Source organism: Photinus pyralis, unplaced genomic scaffold, assembly GCF_008802855.1.
Source record: "Photinus pyralis isolate 1611_PpyrPB1 unplaced genomic scaffold, Ppyr1.3 Ppyr1.4_LG4, whole genome shotgun sequence".
NCBI lineage: Eukaryota > Metazoa > Arthropoda > Insecta > Coleoptera > Lampyridae > Photinus > Photinus pyralis.
The window spans coordinates 41288361-41314079 of record NW_022170511.1 but is presented as its reverse complement, the minus strand read 5'-3'; the positions used below and the strand labels follow the sequence as shown (position 1 = coordinate 41314079).

The 25719-nt window shown below is 35.8% G+C and overlaps 1 protein-coding gene across 2 annotated transcripts; it reads right to left on the bottom strand.

The window, feature by feature from the left end:
• Positions 1–15415: 15415 nt before the first annotated feature.
• On the bottom strand, positions 15416–18285 carry LOC116168845. Of its 2 annotated transcripts, none has more exons than XR_004144859.1 (4): positions 17957–18285; positions 16805–17901; positions 16251–16744; positions 15416–15465 (listed from the first exon to the last, which is right to left on the bottom strand). XR_004144859.1 is itself a non-coding variant. In XM_031484833.1 (4 exons), coding segments are annotated over exons 2-4 (1200 nt in total). In that variant the 5' UTR covers positions 18105–18285; the 3' UTR covers positions 16147–16743. The 2 variants fall into 2 exon arrangements, 1 of the variants encoding a protein (XP_031340693.1); XM_031484833.1 differs by lacking the exon at positions 15416–15465 and having other exon boundaries at positions 16147–16744; positions 17957–18058; positions 18105–18285.
• Positions 18286–25719: the final 7434 nt, after the last annotated feature.

The window sequence follows — 25719 nt, the reverse complement described above, 5'->3', positions numbered from 1 at the left end:
CACACTGTATTTTTTGAACCGTTTAATTGAGTCATTTCTGACAATAATGTAGATTAAAAAATTCATAATGCATGTCGTTTAAAATATGTAGAAATTTCCAGAAATTTTTTCATAATCAGCTCATTGCTGGACATCCTCCATTAATCTACATCTTTGCTTAAAGTCTATAATTTTGTTGAATTTCCAAATTTGTATACTCGCCCAAATCATGGCGTTTGAATGTGGTGACGTGGGGTCTTCTCATTCGCTACTTACTTCCTGCAAATTTAATCTTAAAACCTGCAGGTCTTGAAGCTTGAATGTAGAGACCCTTACTCTTACAGTTTGAAGTTTGAGTGTCGAGTCGATAAATTTGAACTCATTCGGCGTAGGTATCGTTGCTTAATTTAAACTGTTGTTAAATCGCTAAGACCTGATTAACGTAGCTTGAATCTTGAAGACTGCGAAATTATCCTCAACACGTTGATTGTCTTGGTTTTTAGGACTTTCGGTGTCAATGATCTTCTTCTTCTTCTTCTCCTGATCGTATGAACGCACCCCCAAGAGTAGCGTGGAGGGGAGGCTCTTTGCACCCAGAATACAAGAGTAATTTCGGAGAAGAGCACTGTGACATCGATGTGGACGAGATCGAAATCGAGAAGGGAAGGTTACGAAATTTCGTTGCTTTGGCTATTGCTCCTTAATAATAAAAATAATTTACATGGACGATTTCCACAAGAGGTTAACCAGGATTGTGTTGATTCTATAGCAACGCACACTAGGTTATCGGAATCACGTAATGTGGTATCTTCCCAGAGACTGAAGGTTTCATGTTAGCAATACAAGACCAGGTCATTAATACACGCAATAAAAAACACATACATAAACACAAAACAGAGACAAATGATTCTTGTCGACTCTGTTCACAAACATCAGAAACAATCCAACATATAAATATAGGCATGAAAAAAGTAAAGAAAAAACATCAATTCTACGTTTTGTTATGGTAATGAATTAACTGTAAAAAGTTTTTGCCAATTGGCAACTGGCATCAATAAAGTTTGATCCAACATTAGCAAATGAACTTTTTTCTGATGAGCATTTTGCTGCAAGGTCTTCTTCACTAAAAGGAGCAGAACTTGTTGCAGTGGTAGACGGTTTTATATAATTAAAGTGCAAACAAATAATTGGCTTTTATTGTTTAGGTACTGAATTTTTCCACGTACCTATCCTCAAGCTACGGTCGATAATCTCCAATCGCTACCGTGAGACTTCAGGACGTCTATATCGGCTCGTGAGTTCTGAAACAGTGTCCAGGTGTCCTGTATACAACAATGCTTCTGCTAGATTTAAAAATGATGCAGTGGCTTGAACCATCCTGTTGAAAGATTTATTTTTCAAACCGGTTGGATTTTTGTTCACATGATGCACATAAAGTGCACGATTTACGTTCCTTTTTTTAAATTTTATAAATTTTTTGCAGATCTGAACAAAATCTCTTGAGGAATTTGTGTACTATGAACGACTTGTGAAGTTTATTTTTTGTATGATTAAATAATAACGAAGAAGTCATGTGCAGCGGTTGTAAGTAAATTTAAATATTTTATATTCTTCTGCAAGCTCCGGCCACTCCAAGAGCAACCTAAAATATATTTTTTAACAACAAAAACAAAATTTTTTTCTGGATTTTATTGAACCCAACTCGGCGATCCTTTCATTTGCAGCATCTTCAATATTGTATTCCATACCACAAGGTTATAAATCCGTTGTGCTGTTCTATAATAAATTGCCTGTGAACACCTCGGTAATCGGTTGTGATTATTTTGTTAATATTGCTACCGCAATTAACACGTTACCAACTACAACATAGGTACGGTTTGGTATTTTTATAAACTATGATTTTCACTTGCTTTCCATAAACTGAATGGCCAATTGCCGTCATTTTTTGATTTAATTTTTTTGCATTGCTTCTTTTGCAAATAAACTAGGCGTGTATCTTCAGCAGATTAAAATTCTACGTTTTTACTGCCTTCAGAGTCAATCATATCTCTAATGTTTCTTTCTTCTTCTCAAATCTATTCCAATTACCGTAAGCTCCCATTTCACGCTTTGTGTTGTAAGCATGTATTTTGCATCACGAATGGTCCAGACTTGTGAACTGAGGGCTCTAAGGTTTTGAAACTCGCTGAAGATCTTCGCGGCTCAAAAGTAGCTCACCTCATGCATTTTCATATTTTGCATTTAGTCTTGTTCCTAATTCCTTTATATCTTCTAAACCATTCTTACCTGGGAAATTCCGAAAACCATAGAAATTAGCTTCATGTAATTGCGTTTCACCGTTACCTCAATAAAATTAGATAAATCTTAATAAAACCGTTTTGCATGTAATTAACAAAAGTGACGGATGCTAATTATAATTTATTATTTATTATTATGTCAACAAAGCACAATAAGGTGAATTTTTTTAATGCCCAATTGACTGTTTTAAATATCTCCGTTTCAAATCATTCTGAAAGGAATATACTCGTATTTACATTGTTGATGCAAAATTGTTGATTACTAAGAGGAAATCTTTGATAGATTGAAATAGTATGCATTGTTCTTGAGAATAATTTTTGGGGACGTCAGTAATAAAATCAGCTTTAGAAACTAACGATCGCCATAAATTATTACCATCGTTCAATCTCTTTATCTCTTCTCGCGCGGCAACTAGTTTATTGTGATACCGTAGTCGGATGTCATCTGACAAAAAGGTTTAATCTTTATTCGTAAACAAGTCGCTCTCCAACGTATAATCAATAGCAACCGACCCCTATGGTGGCAGTATTTGGCTTATAGAGACAGAGAGTTTGATCAGCATCGCCGTAGCAAATTGATCCAAGCAGGCAAGCACGTTCGCCGATAACCAAATAAATACGTACCTTCTCGCAAATGAATAATGAATGCGAAGGCGCAACGATAGGAATTTCTGCAATTCGATTTCCGTTTATATCGCTTCGAGGTACAGAAATTGGTAAGTTTGAAATATGAATTTATTATTAATTTGACATCGTCGACCTACGCTAACTGCATTTATCAGATCATCAATCTTCTTTAATTAACTCTTCTTTAAAATGTAATAAATTGATTGGCAATTTTACGCTCTACGGATTATTTTCTTGAGGGACTGTTAATTTTTTCTTCTGGTTTTCAATCCTGTGTGGAAATGAGTGGCCGTGCGGGGTTTGTAAACATTCTGCTGCGGTTAACTTTTCCTAAGGGGGAGAGTGACTAATGTAATATGTAATGTCATTTCGGGTTCAATATCTACCCTACATAAATTTTGCAGCAACCCCCAGTCCCCATATAACTGTACTACAACCCTTGGAGTTAATGGTGTCAGATGCTTTTAAAGTGTAAATAATAGCTTTTCGTATTATGGAACGGTAGCGGCGTGTATTAAGGGATAAAAATTCTATGTTAAGTGGAAAGCTTTGTTCTTTTGCGTTTGTATAAGACTAAAGCGGCGGTTTACAAAGACATGCTTTCAGACTGTTGTTAAAAGTGTTTTTTCTTACATTACTTTTTTTGGTTGACAAGTGACAACAATAGCACTACATTAGGGATTTACCTTAAAATACATCAACATAAAATCAAATGTAAAGTATCTACGACTAAATTTTAGCTAAACTATACCATCGTGACTATGACCATTATTCAATGCTATGACTAAACTTAAACGATCGGACTACCAAAAGCATGAAACATGGTAATTTCATAAAATTCATTCAGTTTTTCCTGTTCCCGATTCACTCGAAGTCCTATAACTTTTGTTCCTGTTGATCCAGCTTCCTGAAAATCAATAGCGTCCGTCCTTAATGTCCAAAGTACCCGTACACCAAATTTCAACACAATCGGCCACTTTTAAAAAGAGTTAGAGCGCACACGGACGGACGGACGACAATACAAAACTATAAAGGACCTGAGGATCCTTAATAAAGAGATAGATGTTCAGCATCCTAGACCTAATTCTATGCACTCCAATGCTTCGTGTAAATTTCGAAACTAAACTTTGTCCTCGAAGACTTAAAGAGGATCTTAGGATAATAAAATGTACCTACTCGTTTATGCTACTTATACTTGATTGGATGTCTTGTTGTATTTGATTAAGTAAAATTAAGATGTTTCCTGCTCAGATTGGTTCTATAGTAGATTATATCACGAGTCAATAATGATAGCTATTATTCCCGAAGAATATTTACGAACTGAGCCGCTTCAGCGGGGAGGGAGGATAAACTTGATCAACATTAATTAAAGACAACTTGCTGATATGGAATAAAATCTACAAATATTTTCAAAGTGCCCTCCTTTATGGGAAATGCACATGTTGCACCCCTTTCTCACAGATTTTGTTGCATTCAGGATTTGTAGTGCTCAAACTTCTTCAAACCCGCTTTCTACATTTTCCTGTAATTCTTCCTCAGTTGTAGAAGGATATTTATAAATTTTATTTCTCAAAAAACTCCACAAAAAGAAATCCGATGGGTTTAAGTCAGGTGGACATTCTGGCCATTTTATTGGTTCCTGCGGAACAACAAAACAAATTCTGTAAGTTGCCGAGTACCAGATGAATCAGATGTTTTAGAAAATACTACTGACACACTCAAAATGCCAAAAATGATGTACTTACTAATGACCAACTTCCATCCAAAATCATGGGATGGGACTATAATATCGGGTGATCGAAAAGAACTGCAGACAGTTTAAATTGGGCGCTTAAAGTTTTTAATGTTTTTTTACTTAAGGAATTGGCAAACATGTTTAGAAGGTAGTTTATTTATGCATTAGTGATTAAATTGATCCACCACTGCTATTACATAAATGACATTTGGCCAACTTTATAAATGTTTAGTTTTACGGGAAATTCAAACTGTCCCCACTACTTTTCGATCACCCGGTATAATGCAGTTTTTCTGATTGCGTTTAATTTATGAGTAATGATCTAAGAAATTTCGACAATTACAATAAGAATGTGTTCAGAATAAACATAAATTTATAGTTTATATGGTCTTCTAAATACGTCGCAACACGCCTATTTCAAAAGATTGTTGTTGTGGCCTTTAGTATTTTATTGCACCATTCTTAAATAATCGAGGCATAAAATGGATCTCTAAAGATCATTTACCACTGTTGAAAATGAGTGCCTATTCCGGTGAAACGAATCAAATTAATTTTGGTCAAATATCGAATTAAATTGGATGACACTACAAGTTGTTCTCTACGATCTTCTTCTCGTAGGTCATCTTTACATTTTTGATTTTTTGACCTCTGGTCAGGGCTTGAATATTCGAAGTTATACCAAACTTCCACAGAAGGACTTTTCACCGAGTTGTGATATTGGGGAGTCAAAACGTAAGGCAAAGTAATGACCTTTTTTTAGTAACTGTGAAAAACAAATGTAGGTATACAAGCCCTTTAATATCAGTGTTACCCTTAAAAACAGGGTGGAAATAAATTGTTTATTTCACGAAATGTAGAGACAAATTTGACTTAGCTCAATTTCGGTATGTATACTACTTAGTATAGGTTATGCTAATAAGTTCGTTTAAAGAGAAGAGGGTACTTACTATTTATGGAAAGATTGAGATTATGAATCACCGGAGAAACTTGATTTGGATTGTATAATAAGATAATGCGGTTAACAACGAAACATAGTGTCACTAAACTAAATGCAAATAAATGCGACATGACAATACCTACACCTTCGACTTCCTACTTATCCATAACCATTATTCTGTTCGGAAATTAATGTATGTCGACTGATCCTTTCTGCATGTCGCCGACAACGAAAGTGAAATTTTGCACGTATTTGTTTTAGTATGGACCTCTTTTTTTGGAAGTATGAGAGGCTCTTATTGCAATATAAGCATAAAACAATGGGGCAGATTTAACGCGTTTGTTTTGGAGTGGTTTTATAAACATTGAAGACATCTTTGGGGAAGTGACAAAGCAGAATGGATTGCGCTAGAGTGGTTTTGCAAAGAGTGTATCACTTAATTGGTTTATGTGCTGACAACTTAACCTACATCTGTATAGCTTCCTGAAATCGTCTTCCAGGGTTAATCGATATTTACGGAGTAAATTAGCGAGATTTTCACGCTAGAAATAAGAGCTGCGTTGGAAATTTTCGTTTAATTTTTGGCACTTTTTCGTTTTAATTAGGGTGGCATTTCCAGAAGGCCTCTAATCCAAGCTACATTCAGACCGTTACGCGTATGAGAGTGATTCGAAAACTGACTAGAGAGTTTGTAGAAACGCCATTAGTGCAGGTGGTGAATCTGACGAAGGTCACTGGACAGCACGCAGTGAACTGAAAGAGTTGATAGAAGCCGGGTAACAGAAGAAAATGAAAAACCTACGAAAGCTGGAGAAGCAGAAGAGGATTGCGACAATGCTGAGAAATCCGAAAAAGCTTAACGAAGCCAAGTTGGAGCCAAAGTAACCGACGAAGCACGAGGAGCTTATGGAACCTAAAGGTCACGTAGTCCCCGGAGCGGAGAAGGACGAAGGACAGTGAAAACGTCGAAGGTCTTGAAATCGACAAAGAAACCAGACGCCAAGAAATTGGAAAAAGAAGACGAGATAGCCTATGGAGCCGAGGAAACACTAAGGAAGGAATTGAAAGGTTTCAGGTTCAGTGGTTTTAGGCCAGAGGAAAAAACCAAAGATATCGAAAAAATGTGAGAAAGCTGAGGAAGCAGGAAAAATCTAAAGAAAGCTAAAACATGAAAGATGAATTGGTTTTTTGCTTTACACGTCAGGGTGTCAAGCTTCTGTTTATAAATTTGCACTACTTTTGACTATAGCTTATAGGAGTCATTAACGAATGGAGTAGAGACAATAATTACTTATATGCGTAGGCTTACTGCGTATTTTTCAATTAGAGTCGATTGAATCAAATGCTGGTGACAATCTATGTAGCTCTTTTGCCATGATTCGTCAATTTTGTATTAAGGTAGCAAATCATTTAACAATTAATATGTAATTAATTTTATTAAAGGAGTCAATGGTAACCATCGATTTATTTCTAGGTATAATTGTGGTATTATTACAGTAATGGCCTTATAATCAAGTTTAATTAACTCAAACTAATTAAACTAATTGGATTTAACTTTATTTCAATTAGTCGGTCTTTTGCTCGTTATTGCACAAAGAAGCAAACCATCGGACCTGCTAAATTTAATTTGATCGATTGATCTGCTTGGCATTTTGACATGCTCGTGCATTAAATTTACAATCATATCCAACTTGTCAAACTTGAACATGTTTCTAATACCTGCGTTAATATTTTCTAGAGATTCCAATCATTAATAATATTATCAACATCTGATTGCATAATTTTGTGATAAATTGCTTATATTTACTACTAGCATACGCTTTTTTATGAGATGAAGTTAAAACTGCTTTGAATAATTCATATACGAAATACAAAACAGTTAGTTATTCTTTTATATCTTAACATCTTCTCTAGATCATGATATTCTATCTACAACCACGTTAAATATTTATAAGTTTAATCCTTGTAGAGGCTTAAGCTTTTGTTCTCTCGCACCAAAGCATAATTTTGCATACCTAATTCTTTTTTTTTATATACACCATCTTCGCGGACCACTAATGGCTGTGCATATCGCGATAAAAAATCACTAAACAATCAATTAACTGATTAACCAAAGTGAACTCGTTTGGGTTACAGGGGCTTTATAAAGGATCAGAAAAGAGTAAAAGTGCGATCTTCAAAGGCTTGTCATAAATCTTTTAGGTACATCGGGGCGAATTTGCGAAGACGTCAATTCTTTTTTCATTAAGTCCCAACTAATTATTCAAATATGGATATCTTTTAAATCAAATTTGCATGAAATTTATAATCAGGGGCAGTCATCTTTTAAACCTAGCCATAGATGGAGTCGGTTACAAGTAAAATATATTCGTCTTCAAATAACTTTGAAAATTAAAACGAGTTGGAGTTGTCGAACAACGCCCATCTATATTAATGTTACGATCGAAAATTCGATTATATACACGCACGTTAAATGTTTTTCAGACGGGACCGCCTCGCTTCGGGCTAAACGTTAAGTAAGTATACATTAAAATTAGTCGTTTCCAATTATTCGCATGTGAGACTCTAAGTAGGTAGTTCTGTGTGGTTTTCTTCTTGAGAATTGCAATTATTAAGAATTGATCACAATCGTCATTAGTGAGTCGTGCCGATTGTATTTCATACCATTAGAAATCATTTTGGCATACCGCAAGCTTTGCTACAATACTTCAGTCTGAAACATCAAAATATCCATTTCCTAAATAAAAACGCTTCTTCACCTTATTCGTTATTAATTTATCTTTTCCGAACTGATGTGTACCGCCACTTTAAGGCCCATTTCTTTAGGTCCGTAGAAGAAATCGTCTTCTTGATTTTCGTTTGCTAGCAAGTGGTCAATTTCCCATAATTTGCAAACTTAATCAGGACTGAGTTCTTGTTAGAGTTGTTTAATGCGGCTCTTTCGGATTCTAACTCATTCTTATTCTCAGGGCTGTTCCCCTGCAGACAGACTTTCAGGGAAATTTCGTAGAAAAATTCATTCTAAATTGGAGCAGCATCTGTTCTTTGATAAGATAAGTATTATTGAATGTTATTGAACATTTTCAGTTTTATTTGAGAAGTTCATATACCTGGTGGTGCACGGTAAGTAGGAATCATAGGGATTTAACATGGGAAATTAGTTTTATGCAATATCCTGCCCTCCTGTATATTTTACAGAAAAAACTGTACCTATTTCATTCCCTAGATCGTGTATCGCGTTCGGAGTTTCGCTACATTATTCCCTTTAGATGTGTAATAATTCAATATAAAACTCTTCTCTGTTTCAGAGCAAAATGTAGCCAAAATTATACTTGTTCTGAATGACACGTCAATGACAACTATTTGTAATTTTTTGATTGGTTAACATTCGTCTTCAAGGTGAAATTACTTTTTGGACGATTCCGAAAAGTACCTACTTTTTGGACAGTTACCATGGTTATACCGACGAATCCCGAAATCACTCATTTTTTGTACTTATCAAAAAGTGTAACAAAATAGCGTCTTATTCAGGTGGTTGGAGAAACATGATTGTAGAAAAGGACGTAAATGAAATCAAGTGAAATGTAATCGTGAAAGCAATCACGAAATTGAAAATGAAAGCCCATTAAACTGTAGCAAATCACAAAAAAGACGATTTAAGTAAGCAAAGAGACGAAGAAAATTATAGCAAGGGAGAGAAAATGAAGGAAGATCCGAGAGAGACATTCATCGGAAAAATGGATATAGTTTGGAATAAATCACTTTAATACTGCGAAACTTTAAATCAATACAGCGCAATACCTATCTGGTATAACGCTCTCAATTTTCCATGGCTACAGGAATCGGGGTTGGAAATTGAGAGTGCACAAGTGCTGGTTCAGGTAGCTCAATTCGCAGCAGGGTTCGGTAGTAAAACCAGTTGAAAGCGGAGATCGCTTAATACATATATTGTTCTTCAATAAAAATAAATAAAAAAAAAATTAAATCACATGGTAAATAAAGGTACGCCGCTGTGTACTGCCTCTGCACGTCACTGGATCTGGCCGAAGTTGAATGGTTAGTTTAGTGCGACACTTCCAGTGGATGCTGGACAGGGGGTATTTCAGCTTCGGTTTGTTATATTCCTTTAACAATCGGAAGGATAATTAACACATAAATAAATTAAATTAAGAGTAATTAAGTGAATGTTTAAACAATAGGTGAGTGACCTTATTGATTATTATTTAATATAATATTATGGGGGATTCTACCTATATAGAATTCCCATACCAAAAAAAATGAAACTGGTTCTAAACAAAATTGATTGGACGTAATAAAATGAAATGGGGTTCTTTAATTAACTCAACAAAAGTATCTGGATAGGGATTAGTACTAAAGCAGGATGGTTCTCAGGACTTAGGTACAAAGTACCGCCCTAAGATACCAAGACTTGGGGGAAGGTTTAAGATAACAGGTGTGAAAGTTGACCAGGTACACAGTACCAGCCATGAGCTTCTGGAAGTAGTTATCGGGAGTCAGACCGTAGGTGCAAAGCACCGGCCTAAGCTTCTGGATCAGGTAAGATATAACAGGGTTCGAAATTTAGGCCTTTGGTACAAAGCACCGGCCTAAGCTTCAGGAAGAGCAGGAGATCTGGAGGGTGGTTCTGGTAAAAGGTTTTGAGCTATAGGAAGGTGATCTCAATCAGTCCTCTCATCGACGGGACACTCCCTTTTATATTCAACGGCTGGTTACGTTTGGGGGAATATTTGGAAATGGTAATCGGGAAGGGGCTAACGGGAAGTGGTATTTGATATGATCGGAAAGGTAGGTGGCGGCATCTCACGGAACTTCATGAAAATAGTGTTCATCATTTCTTCCTAAAATGATTATAAAAAGTATCATAGTTGGATTCCTTACACTGGTAGGAACGTACGATTAATTTTAAGCACTGGTTAATTCGTCAATTGTGCAAATAACCACAGGGAAAAGAAAAATCAAAAATAACTCGACGAGAAATTGGACATAAGTGGGTAGGTATGTATAATTTTTGTATACGGCCCTTTAAAAAGAATGGGAAATTTAATTACTTTAATGAACATACGTGACAGAATTTAATCAATAAGCCCAAGCCCGCCCAATAAAAGTAATTTGTGAATTAAAATAGTTTACCTAAGTTAAGTGTATTTATTTACACACTGCTAATACCTAATGTTTTTTAATGAACACAGCAAACCGGTAAGAGATTGCAATTTCAGAGAATAAAATAAACTGATTATCATATACAAATCATGCTTAATCGCGATTACGACACGTAAAAATTACGTATCTGCGCTATCGTCGAGTGACGACTCTTATTACCGGGGTAGCTCTAACATTACGCCATGCAAATGCATTAGAAAAGTGGATCATCAGCAGGCCGCATAAATTTCATTCGGTTTATGCTTTTTTTGCACTTTTCCGGGGAAATGACCTGCACCTTAATTGCCTTACCTGTCGCAGACAAAGCAGACACCGACATTAAATAGTTCATTGGAGCCTTTGCACTTTTGCACGGATAAGTCAAGCAAATTGGCACTTACCTGAAACAAAAAGAGAAAAACTTTTTTACTTGCGCTTTAGTGACATATTGAAGGGTTAAATTTATAACAAAGCTTACTTCTCATTTCTTTGTATCGCATCATCTGGACAAGTTATCGTCGAAAATGGGTGCGTTCACCAGAACCAAACGTGTTTGCGCTTACCGAATGCAAAAAGAACGAAGTAAATATCTTGAAAACTGTAGGAGTAGTTAAGGCCTCGGACAGACGGACGGACAGAGAAATTGGCTGCAATAGCGCATCCAACTTCGTTGGAAAATGCGCTAAAAACCACTTGAGGAGTTCTATGACATCACAAAGAACTTTGACAATTTGACAATAATTTCTGTAGAAAGGAATAATACCTTGGATAGTTTAGATTTAGAAGCAGTCGAGGAAGCAGTAGTGAAAGAATTTATGTCTTTGAAAGCAAGAAGAGGTGTTCGAATTTAATTTGTGTAAACATATAATAACTTTTTTTAATTTTTATACTGTTTACTTATTTACTCGCGTAGTATTCGATTTTATTTTGTTTTGAATTTTTGAAACTAAATAAAGATTAAAAGTATATTCGGTAGGCACAGATAATTTCTATTTTCTAGTCTGGACGGGCCCATGAATACTTCTTGCACCGAACAATTTATTGTCTTAAAAACGGCACTGCAGTAAACTAGGGTTAATAATTGGAACCGCATGTCCTTTAATTGTTATTCAAATTAAAAACATTAAATTGTCAAATATGGAAATTAATATGTTTAGCATTTAATGTAAGTAATAAACTGTCAAAAGGTTTTTTTTAACGCTGCCGTGGTGCATTAAAGTTTTATTTCAAACGTGGGACTTGTCCAAGAGAACACTTATTTAATTGAGTTATACATGTATGGTGTGAAAGGGTCAAAGGGTGAAGTCGATTTTTTATTAAAATAACAATGGTACATCGTGATGTGGGTTTCTCACGAGCAGACAGGCATTGACCGCGGTATTGAAAAAAATACTACGGTACTCAAGTTGGGTACATTTTTTCCAAGCGAGTGGGTTGGGCGATGAACAAAACGGCAAAGCCAAAAAAGCAGAAGTCAAGAGAAAGGACAGGTTTTCATTTCAAATATTTGTTAAGGTCGCAACATGTGAAAGGTCACTAAAAAAGAACGAAGAACATGCGGCTCCTTTCGATTTAGAGAGATGAATAAATAATCCGCGTTGTCTTTAGTCTAGACAGGTAGGTGGTAAAACATGCCTTCACTAAATTTAAGATCGTTGTTTAAAACACCATTTTAATGTATCATCAGCATCAAATTAACTAATAAATAATTTCTAAATTTGTGTATAGAAGTGAAACCAGTTTTTTCCTTATATAATTTGCGGCTGATTTGTGAATTGATCAATCTTATCTTTTAAGTGGATGTATTAATTTTTTAATCGGCCGGTGGTCAATCTTTAAATTAAATTGCTTCGAGATCAGAAATCGATTAGTTTGTTCGATCTGTTCGGAATGCAAAATGTTTACAAATAGTTCTTAATCTACCACCCCAAATAATGTTGAGATAAATTACTAGTTTCAGGGAATTTGTCCTACATCGGGCTTTCCGTTTCACACAACTTGCTTTCTGCACAACTTCTGCACATCCTGTATATGGTTCAGTTCATCCAGTAGAACATTTCCTCGACTTTCTTTGGTACATTCTGGCACTTTTACCATCATCGTTCTTCATCGCCGACCTTGTTTTTTCTGGCATTACCATGTCATGATCTCGAATACACATTATGCATTTTAAAAACTCTTGTAAGTACCACATAAACATTTAAAGGCCGTCTGAAATCATCAAGCCCTTAGGGAAATTCACGGCAATGTTGCATTTTCCCTTTGTAGGTACCTTCCTTCGATACTCCATTTTCGAAATCTTCACACTGATACGGATTTCACATGTGTCTCATCTCATCTATGCTGATGATGCACAGCTTCAAATAGATTTTCAATCTGATAAAGTGGCTTTAGCTAATAACTTAATTAATTCTGACATTGATCTTAATAATGTTAATTAAACAGAACGTGGATGCAGAGTTTTGCATTCATCAGTTCTATTTCACAAGATAATAATAATAATAATCCAACATTAATATCGGCATGCACACGACTTGTGTTTTGTGGTAATTACCTTTGCAGTGGCAATTTACTGAATTCCTGGGGTCCACAATCGCACTGTGATAATTTGCGGCTATCACAAAAAAAATAATGTAATTTGAATTGACTTGTAGAACTTTGCGGCGTCTAACCAAATAAAACAAATAGGTAGCGTAATAAAATTTACGACATTTAATTAACAGCAAAAAATATATACATTGAGGTGAACAAAAAGGTGCTTACTGTTCAGCAGTTCGAAACCGACTCTGCTTCATTTAGGGATACTTGTCCCTGGCATCTTAAAACTACCGACCGTTAGGCCTTTTCGAAATAATAAGAAGGTCTTTTCTAAATAAAAATACTAAGAAATTCTCAACAACTTGCACAAACAGAATACAAACATCGACACGATCAGGTAGCTAAAATCATACATCAAAAATTAGCTCTTAAACATAATCTCATAACAGATAAGACACCATACTACAAATACACGCCACAGATAATACTTGAAAACAACACACATAAATTATATTGGGACAGGACACTACTCACAGACAAAATGGTAGTGTCCTACCCCAATATAATTCTACGAAAGCGTAGAAGGGCCACATACTCTCCATTTTTACTTGCAATTGCGATTTACTATATCGCAATTGCGTCTTAATAACTTGCAATTGCGACTTACTATCTCGCAATTGCGACTTACTATCTCGCAATTGCGACTTACTATCTCGCAATTGCTACTTACTATCTCGCAATTGCGACTTATAAACTCATAATATTACAATTGATACCTACTGTCGATTAGCTTGCCTTAAGCCTTAGTCTATGTTGTACGTTTGTCGCGTATTGCATGCATTGCAAAAATGAGTGAAACGCAATTGATCACATTTTATTTTACTCTCGGGTTGTCCAACGATGAAATTTTAGCTTTCCTTAAAGTACAACATAATTGTAATATTAGCCTTCGGACTTTAAAAAGAAGATTGAAAAATTTAAAACTTTTTCGAAAGAAAGGATATTCTCCAATAAACCAAGTGGCTACATATTTAAGGACACAGGTATCCAAATCAGGGCAGCTTTATGGATATCGTTGGATGCACCTCAAATGCATTCAAGAAGGTTTTGTAGTTCGGCAGGAAACTATTCGGCGACTTTTGAAATCCATTGATCCCGTGGGTGTTGAAATAAGAACAAGGAGATGACTTCGAAGAAGACAATACAATAACAAAGGACCAAATTACTTATGGCATGTAGACTCTTATGACAAGTTAAAGCCGTTTGGTATTGGAATTAATGGGTGTATAGATGGATTTTCGCGCCATATTATGTGGATGAAGGCTGGGAGAACTAATAACAATCCCCGTGTTATCGGTGGTTATTTTGTTGACACTATACAAAAGATTGGAGGCATACCATTGACCATCAGGGCCGATATGGGTACGGAAAACCGCCACATCGAACAAATGCAGGTATTTTTTCGAAGAGATACGGGTATTAATATCCACAGACCAGCGTTTCTTTATGGTAAAAGTACAGCCAATCAAAAAATTGAGTGCTGGTGGGGAATATTAAGAAAGCACAACGCGGAGTTTTGGATGAATTTATTTAAAAAGATTCAAGACGATGGCTATTTTAATGGTTCTTACTTGGAAAAAGCACTAATCCAATTTTGCTTCCTTCGAATAATCCAGGTACGCTTTGAACTTAGTTATTTTGTTATTTATCACATTAAAATTTTTTTGTGTAGTCAGAGCTGAACAGCGTGGTTTTGGAATGGAACTCGCATAATAGATCTTCATCGAAGAACAGCATATTGCCAAGAGGAAAACCATTAATTATGTACCATATTCCTGAAATATATCGAAGTAATGATTATTTGATCTCCGTTGAATTTGACGACTTGGAAATTGCTCGTGAAGAATGCGTATTTCTTGATCAAGAATGTCCCTGTGATAAGGATGTTTTTGAACTTTGTAATATTCTACTTAATGAAGCTGCAGTAGAAAATATTCCATCCGATCCGTATAATGCGATTGATGTGTACTTATACTTACGGAACAAACTATCATGTTTATTATAGTGTTGTAAAACCGCACAATAAATAAGTAGATCCATTTGCAAAAAAAATTAAGCAGGTTAATAAAGATGAAAAATACGTACAGTCTATCTCAGGAAGGAATGCCGGTCACAGAACACTTGATGCCGATCTATAATCGTATGGTTTAATATGAAAAACATGGCAAATTACTTCCCTAATAATAATACTGATTAGAAAATATATTCTAATCAAAGTATTATTACTACGGAAGTAATTTGCCATGTTTTTCATATTAAACCATCGATTTTAGATCGGCATCAAGTGTTCTGTGGCCGGCATTCTTTCCTGAGATAGACTGTATATGTGTAAGATTGTCCGTTGTAAGTGTACAATCGCCGTCGAGATACGAACTCCAAAGGAACTGCCAGTTGGTTAAAAAAAAACTACTGCGTACATATGTAAGTAGGTACCTAAGGTATGTATATCCTTTGGAGGAATTCAAGCAGGTTACAGATTTCGAAGTTATTTGAATTAAACATTTCCTGTTCTGTGATGTAAACTCAGTCGTACAATAGGTATAACCGTTAAATCGTTAATCTAATTTTTTGCTATTATTCCCAATAATCTGAACCTTGAATAAACCAATCTCGCAGAGTTACAGATACCTACAGTTAATTTATCCAGTTTATTTTCAAATAATGCCGAACGTATTTTTTATTTAGTAATAAAACGAAACAATCATTCTTATTATGGTAAAATTATAAAATAAAATATGTAAAAATTAAAAAATATCCATTATCCAGATGTTAGAGGTTAATATACAATTGAATTCTGAACGAAACTCCATGAAATTATCATAACAATCGGGAACTTCTAAAGTATTTGTGCATGTATGGGCAATCGGTCGACGGCTGAAACCATCAGATTTGGAAAATATAATTTTTATTTTATTACCCAAAAGGATGTCAGCCCCCGTTGCAAACCTTAGAAAAGCCATACGAATATTCTCAGGAGCCTCACGTATATATCTCTTTAACATAGCAGATACTTTTTCTGCTTCCTCGGACAAGTTGTCATCATATAACAAAGCTGCTAGTATGTTTCTAGATGTTGGATTGCTAGTTCTATAAATTTCATTAAATTCGTTGACATCTACCAAATTTACTAGGACTTTATTAAAGCAATCAGATATGAAAGCAGACTTCTGAAGAATTTCTTGGTGGGCTAGTTCGTCAATGATTTGTTTAATATTATCTTCTTTCGCCAGAGTTTTACAATCGTAACGACCTAACACATCAAGGAGTTCGTCCGTAGGAATCGACTCAAAATGGCCAATTGCCTCACGGAATACTGTTTTGTCGTCTTCGCTAATGTAACCAAAAAAATCGGTAGTTACGTCTCCAGAACATTGTTTGAAAATTGTGTATTCCATGAAACATTTCGATAATCTGATGGGAAAATACTTGTCAGTAATCCAACCTTGTTTTAATACTTCCGCGATTGCTGACCATTTTTCTACTCCAAAATCGTGTCTTAGTTGGGGAACTTTAATGTTTGTACCGATTGTGCATTTTTCATACATGGAATTCCAAAACTCGCTAAGTGCATCCCTCCATACCCCACCCAAATCTTCGGCACACTCCAATTCACCATTGGGGAGCATGAGAGTTACATGTATTTTACTACCGACCATTCTTCTCTCCAGAAATATATTTATTAGCTCTTCAAATACCCGTCCTCTATGAAGACAAATCGAGATATCGGCTGTTGGACTCACAGGAGTAACAGGTGTATTCTCAGTATTCTGTTCCAATGACAAAATGAAACCGTCGTTCTCTTCGTTTTGTATTTGTGTTGCTAACAACCTGTCGTTTGCAACCACTGCATCCGGTGGTAAACAAAGGAAATCTTCAATGTTGTAACTGCACTGGAATTCCGTAAGGTCAGAAGAAAGTTGTGTTGGTACTTCCCCATACATTGTGTCGCTGGTGCCCCTTGTATCCGCAGTTTCACTTGTGACAGTCTCACATACTTCCTTTCTTTTCTTTGGAGTAGTGCACAAATACAGGTGGAGTCGCGTTATTTTAGCAGTTTGAAACATTTGTTCAATGGTCATTACTTCATCCTCTAGTTCTTTAGCACAAAAGTCTAATAGGGTAGTGTTCATATCGGACAACTTTAGTCCTTTTGAAGATGTACCGTTAGGGAAAAATAGATTGCATCCTTCGTCAATGATGTCTTGTTTATTGTAATATTTAGGTACGCGAACATCTCTACTACCGCCTCCGTTAATTGCTCGTACTTGCTTCGGTTCCTTGAATGTTTCATTGTAGTGAAACCATCCAAGTTTTATGAGTCTCGTATTTTTACCATTTCGGGGTTTTGTACTGCTTGGTTGCATTGAATCATCGTCTTCGCTGTAAGAGTTACTATGTTTGCGTTTGTTTGACACTTTTTTGCGAAGACGATCAAACAAACTGATTTTGCGATTGTTTGTATGAACTTGTCGTTTACAAAAATCTACAACAGCAAGTCTATCTCCATAAGATGCAAATAATTTTGAAAGTTCCGTTTCATCCATTAAAGCAATAATATCCGTGTCAATCTAAGAAAGTAATATTAGTGTGTAAGCAATCATACATAACCACAGAACATAATACCTTATGTAGTCGAAGGTAATTTAGAGTATCTTCTGCTACATTTCGTCCAATTAGAAACTCTTCCAGTGCTGTAGAAAGGTGATAGCTGGTTTCTTTATCCATCTAAAAATGACGGATTTAAATAACGGAATGCCTGAACAAAATATACCTAGAAGGCAGTCTTAAACATTTTGTATAGACTGGTTACAATTTAGGTAAGTACAATGTATTTATACAACTTTAATCTAAGGTTGGTGGAGTAAATTCCAAATATTCAAAACATGATGATGAATGAATACCATTGAATAAAAACACTATTCTTATTCAATGGTAATACTGATGACTAAATACAGTTTTCAAATACGCAAAGATTTTCTCTAAGTTTTAAATCATTATCATCAAAATTTAGTTCAAATTGCTCCATAAATAAGAAAGTTGCGTTTTGCGCATGCGCACAAAATTTGTTGTGCAAGCAATTTATTTGCTCTTATTAAAAGGACCTACCATCAAAATTTCGTTCAAATTGCTCCATAAATAAGCAAGTTGCGTTCTGCGCATGCGCAGAAAAATTTTTTCGTATGTAATTTATTTGCTTGACTCAACTATTAGCATTGCGTCTTATATGATTAAAGGTATTTGTGGAACTGGATGCTCGCTTGCTTACTCACCTCAGAGAATAAGTGTAACACTTCACCTGTTGAATGTTTAAGTTAAGACTAATAGTAAGTCGCAATTGCAAGTTATTAAGACGCAATTGCGATATAGTAAATCGCAATTGCAAGTAAAAATGGAGAGTATGTGGCCCTTCTACGCTTTCGTATGTGGCCCTTCTACGCTTTCGTAGAATACAATAAAATCGAAATATGGTATTCAATTACATTTTTTTGCAACTGGGCGGTGAAGTTTTATTAAAAATTGTTTTTCTGTATGGCAGAGAACTGGAGAAGATTCTAGAACCAGGGTTTACGATCAAGAAAGCCCCAGACATGATGTTTGAAAGAGATAGAGCCGTTAAAGAGGTGTATATTGCTCCTCCAGACGCAAATATTTTATCTGACGAAGACTCTGGAGACGAAGAGGAAGACGGGACACCGCTCTCGTAAGCAAGTTTTGGTCGAAGCTGAGGTTAGAATTAGTGATAAAATAGAGATATTTCCTAATTCACAAAACACAGCCTCAAACCAATTAGAAACTGAATCAAGTAGATCTGAAGTAGCGTCAAGTTCAATTCCTAAAAAATCATACCCACAATATTCTAAAAACATGAAGTGGTTACCAGGGCCGGACTGCCCAGGCCGCCCGAGCGGCCGGGGACCCTGGACGGGGCCCCGCTAAGCGCTAACCCGAGGCTCCGCTATGTGGAGTAGCGAGTCAACTGGGCTCGCTCACTTGCCGCGGCAGCGCTCCCCCCTCCTCGCTCGATAATATCTCATTTAGATTTTTGAAGAGGAATTACACAGGCATATCTCAGAAGATATACAATTCCGCCTCAAGTTGATAGAGTAGAATCGATCACCTTATAGTGAAAATACCGAATCAAAAAATGTAATTTAGTTTAAGAACAATTTTTCGGTCGATTCCGAGCAACAGTTGTTTTAATATTTAAAATTAATTTTGGAAGAAATAAGAAAAAACGGCAGTTTGTCTGAAAGCGAGTGTAACTAGGAAGAATGATTTCGCGTTAAGTATTAATTTTACAGATTCAAGAACGGCAACACTTTTGTGGGCTCTACATGGGTACTTTGTGCCCACAAATAAATCTGTCAAGAAAGACGAGACTGGAAAGACCCAAACAATAAAATTTACAATCAAAGATTGCCAGGAATCTTTCCTGTTATTAGGGAAGTCCTTCCAAGAGGTGGAGGACCACCTGAACCATTTAGGGCAAAGAATGGCCAGCATTCAGCCATTTATATATTTTATAGGGGATGATATATTTTCAATCACGGACGTTTTCATTTATTTTGATAACATACGATACAGTGTGTTACGGGCGGTGGATATATGTTTCAAAATATTTTATTTATTTGATCTGGAATTCCCATTAGCATCTTCGATGTTTTACTGTTTTCTGGAATCATTTTTTTTTAATGAAATCTAAACAAACCTTTTCCAAAGTATTTATTTTAAAAGAATACTTGGAGTCACACGAATGACTAAGTTATATCTATGTTTTTAGGAATAGTTTATATACCTACATAATGTACCTATGTTTATTTTTTTTTAAAATAAATAATATAATAAAATTATAAAAAATATTTTTGTTTAAAAATAAAGGACACAAACAATTTTTTTTCTTATATTAACTAATATTCATTACACGAATTACTAATGTTTGTTGAGTGTACGTAAAACATTTATTTACATCAACAACAAATAAAACTCATTGAAAGAACGACAGTAATTGTTATATTAGCGAATAGTAAGGCATACATAGAAACAATAACCTTAGTGGTTAAATAATGTATGATGATCGTTACGTCAATGATATGATCGGTTGAATATATAAAATGAAGTTCTTCATTATAATGATCTATGTTTGTTGGTCCAATGAACTCTTGTTTAATGAATGCATTTATCAAACAATGAAAAGTTTTTCGTTAACGGAAAGCAATCGTTCGTTGGACCAATTTTAATGCAATTTTACATCAATGCTGGTAGGCAAAATCATTTTTTCCATTTTATCCAAAATTTAATAGATGTAATTTCAAATCAAGAAATTGAAGTTGTTTGCGGGGATAAGCAGACGCAAAGAGGTATATTATATAGTCGGTCTATTCCCTTTGCGGTCTACTGTCTTGCGGTCCAATGTCCGCGTCCTAATGTCTTGCAGTCCAATGCCATAGCGCCGGAATTTCGTTTCAAAGGCAAAAATTTGTTTGGTAAATTTTAGAGCTAACCGTCTTTTTCATAATTTTTACGTTTTGCGTTTTTATTCAGTACTTGCCTTGCATGATATGTAGCAAAATATGTTGTTAATAGTTTTCATCATTTGAAATCACTTAATGGAACTTTCTCGGAGCACGGAGTGTACCGCGTCGTTCTAAATGCTTTCTATTGGCCAATTTGAATTATTTTGAATATATAATTCTCAACTATTACAATTAGCAAAATAATTAATTTTTTTGTTTAAAAATTTTATTTAAACGAAATATTTAAAATTGTGTAACAAAGAAGAAAACAATAATTAACTATAACAAAAAAATTTCGTCGAACTGTTTTTCAGTTGGGAGAGTGCCCAGGATACATGCACTATTTCCACGTTGGATGGCCAAGGATATCCTTTGAAATAAAAATTGCTTAGCATGTCTCATAACTCATAAGATTTATAATCCTAACGAGTCATTATCCTCTCACATTCCATCTGTGTAGCTATATAGGTCCTTAGTCTGGCCCTGCCACGTGATCATGAGTCTTGTCACCCCAATTGGCTCAATCGCCCACCAATAGAATGGTAGTGCTTCATGGAGCTGGTCAGTGACAGTGTTCAGTTGTAATTTCACCTTGGATGGCATGTCTAAACAAGTGTCTAATAAAGGCAAGGTCTTGTTCAAGATACACATATGCTCCCAGTTTAATCTCCATGTGATAAAACGATTCCACCTCTTCACAGTGTGCGGAACTATCCAATCTCTTTCAATAGCACCTGTTCGAATATACCAATCCGAGTATGTAAGTGGTATTGTTGCTAACTGTAATGCTGCCTCACACGCTATGTCTCGGGATCCGCATAAAGTATAGACTCGAAATAACATGAAGCACATAATCTTGTTTTCACCCACGAGATGTTTGCCTGCTAAATTCATAGGAAAAATACTAAATTAATTATAATTATAATTAATTGTACTACTGTTTTAATAAATTTTATATACATTCGTCTTCGTCCTATAAAAGGAATAATTTTTATCACCCAACAATGCTGTTTGTATGTTACGACACTGGCAGGCATGCCTTGGTGACAAATGGTCACAGTTTTATTGAAAGTATTACCTGTCCTCTCTCTTTTCTAGTCTAAGGCTATAGACAGATTCAGGCTGCACGACAGCACTTGATTAAGAAAGCAGACTCGTCCGCCATTTTGGAGCCCACTGACAGTCTGTCAGATATTACGCTGTGTTGCTTGATCGTTATGTTGTGTTATGTTGCCAAGGTAACTTACTGTCATGAGAAGTACGTGTTTTGCAAGCGTCAATTGTCAGTGGGCTCCAAAATGGCGGACGAGCCAGTTGTGGTATATATAGGTAGTAGCTATAGACTACACAGTTACGTCACCGTCCGCCCCGTCAAAATTTGTAAACGAGAATATTTTACGTTTCGTTGACGGTGCGGTAACGGAACGGTGACGGTACGTATAGATGAATCGCGCTGCATGCCAATGTGAAAAGAGCTACGTCAAAAATGAAGTTTGTTCCCAACAGGAAACTGTATTTTAAGAAAGCGGTTTGGGTTCTAACATTGAATTCTAAAGCACTAACGAATTATAAAATTTGATGCAAATTGGAGTCATTGTCCGGGAAAACGTGAAGTTGGCTCGAATCAATAAAAAATTTATTCTGAGAAAACTGTTCGGGTCCTAACGTTAAATTATGAAGCACCAACAAGCACTGACCAAGCACTAACGATTTACAAAATTTGATGCAAATTGGAGTCATTGTTCGGGCAAACGTGAAGTTAGCCCGAACAAATAAAAAAGGTATTCTGAGAAAACGGTTTGAGCCCTAACGTTGAATTATGAAGCACTAATAAGCACTAACAAAGCACTAACGATCTACAAAATTTGATGCAAATTGGAGTCATTGTCCGGGCAAACGTGAAGTTGACCCGAACAAAAAAAACTTTTTATTTTGAGAAAACGGTTTGAGCCCTTATGTTAACTTGTGAGGCACTAACGAGCACTAACAAAGCACTAACGATCTAGCATGGTGCGATGCCGCGGGGCTATTTTATCCAAGCCAACTTCACAGACATAACATTCGGGGGGGGATGTTATGATGTTATTCTACATTAATAGTTTGCATGGATCAGGCTGCATCTTCATTATTCAAACCACTCAATCGGTCGGTTGCAGAAAAGCGAATTATAATCAAAATCCTACATTATTTTCCAAATCTGAGTTTAAACAAGAATTTTGACATTTGATTGGCTGCATACTGCAGTATAAAGTCAATCAAATGTCTTAATACCGGATTAAAAAATAATCCTGGATTTTTTTTGTGCAACTGGCCGAATAGGCTTTATTTAAATTAAGGGAAATTAATCCTAGTGCTGCTTAAACGTCATACCTATTAAGATATATCATATTCGGTAAAAATCCCTTTCTTGATGTTTTAAAGTCTCATACGTCCATCACAGTCACCATCTTGTTGTCGAAAGAAAACTGAATATTGGTTTCCAAACTAGTCTTGGTACGATCAATTTCGGAAGTTTCGAAAACTAGAATGTATGATTTTCTATTATGCATCATCACATGTCATCTCATACAGGAGAGTATCGGTACCTATCTACAGCAATTTCAACCGGTCGTCGCTAAGTTTTCGGTTACAGTTGAAAATCGTACCTTCTAGTTTTCGAAATGTCCAAAATGTGCCCATAATAATAATTACATAAGTTTAATTATAAATAGGATATTATGGCCATAATTTTGGAGCTGGGAGCCATCCCCGATCCACTTTGATTGAAAGCGGAGTATATAGGGGGCTTAGGTTTGACGTTTTTATGGGTCTGGGATTAGATCGTGCTTTTTGGATTATTATCTATGATAGTAGCTTGCTTTGTTTTATTTTTTGCTATCCACCTCGCATACGATTGCGAGCATCATTTCAAGGATCGCACTAGCCATAATAAATATTTACAATTCTTCCTAAAATTCAACCATCTTCCACGAAAGCTACGGCTTTTGCAGAATCTTCGGTACATAGACGGGCAGAACGTGACGTGTTAGATTAGATAAATGTTTTTGTATAGGAAATGAGGCACCCCCTTTAAAAACTTCACATAAACCATATTAGTTTTCCTTGCGATACGAGACAGGAAATTGTATGGCAAATAATTTGCTTGCTTTGCGAAAAGAGACAGGAAATTCGTTTCTCGCATTGTCAGCATAAATTAGTAATAAAAATCTAGCGCAGTTGACACAAAATAAATTTTCTTGCTTTGCGAAAAGATACAGGAAATTGCTTCCCGCAGTGTCAGCATAAATTTATAATAAAAATTGAGTGCAGTTGACACATGCCGCGATCAGTGTTTCGGAACGAATCGGTAAGTAAGATTTTATCTTAAATTTCTATGATTAATTTTTTAAGTATCGATTGCATAATCGATTTCTACCCTTTTGTTTTTCTTATAGGCATGCAATAATAATAGAAGAATTTGATTTCGCTTCCCTGAACTTGTCAACCTATTGTAAGCCATTCAAAAATGTAAAGGATATGGAAATTGGTGAAAAATACCGAATTGTTGATATCGGCGTGATTGGTACCAAGTTTGGAGATCGAATTATGGTCGAAACCGAAACCTCCAAGTGCATACTGCCCCAACGTTACCATACATACTTGAAAGCAAAAAATCGACTAGAGTGCTTCAAAACGGCCTTAAAAAATAAAGTTATATTTATAACTAGTATGGGAGCAGCAGGTGTAATAACAAATGTACAAATTGTAATTACATAACAATTACCTACCTGTAAGGTATGTAATAAGATTGAAATATGAATAAATGCCTTACAGTTTCCTACCCTTCATCCTTACGACACCGCTAGAGAGAGCAACCTTATTATAGGTTAATAACCTTGGGGGCCCCAAAAAAGATTTACAGGTTAGAATGGAGCACGATATAGGTAATAGGGCTTCCTTGCATGTCATGTCAAGTTAGACTTGGGGCCCCATACATGTCAGGGCGCCTGTTTTTTCATTGACCTCAACCTCTAACTATAGAATCTCTCAAAGTCCACAAATCAAAACGGATGGATGATTACTTGGTATATGGTCCTTCCTGTTCCTCCACGAGAAAAAATGTAGAAGCACAAGGCGATGACACTCAACCATTTAAATTTACTGAGTATTTTGAAACCTTGGATGTCTTAACTAGTGAACTGCAAAGAAGATTTTCGGACAACGCTGATTTATTAAATTCATTGGCGAGTCTTGATGAGTTGGATGTAGAAAAAATGGAACCGTTGAAAAATTTAGGTAAGTGTAAGAAAATGGAGTATACGTTAATGCTTGTAAATTATTGATGCCCAAGCCCAATTCAATACTTTATTCGTTAGGTATAACAATTCCATCAAGGGAAGAGGCTACTGTCGTCAAAGCATATTTGAGTCGTCGCGAGGAGAAACAGAGGATATATTGCAAGTTTTATACAGACAACGAGAGGCATTTAAAGATACATATGAACTTTTGGCCTCTGTGGCAACCATGGGGTGTAGCACTGCCGTATGTGAGTCAACATTTTCAACGTTGACCGCAATCAATCGACCTCAGAGACTTTCCATGGGCCATGAAAGAATGGCAGGCTTGATATTTTTGGCCTTTGAAAAGAAAACGACGAAGTCCGTTGATGTGAATGAAGTTCTTCGCATTTTTAATAATATGGGGAATCGACGAATTCAACTGTTTTAAATAAAAAAAATATTTAGTGTTTGATATACCCCACTCTTATACATTTAATTGTAATACATACCTGTATATTATGAATAAAAAATAATACAAACCGTTGTCACCTAAATACGTTTTTTTAATCCAACTTTTACCCACACCCCACTCCATCCTCCCTTTCCCTATAAC

Coding starts and splice junctions, on each gene's coding strand:
- LOC116168845 (XM_031484833.1), bottom strand. CDS start 18,058: ATGGATAAAGAAACCAGCTATCACCTTTCTACAGCACTGGAAGAGTTT. Junction 17,902..17,956: donor ATTACCTTCGACTACATAAG/GTATTATGTTCT, acceptor TTACTTTCTTAG/ATTGACACGGATATTATTGC.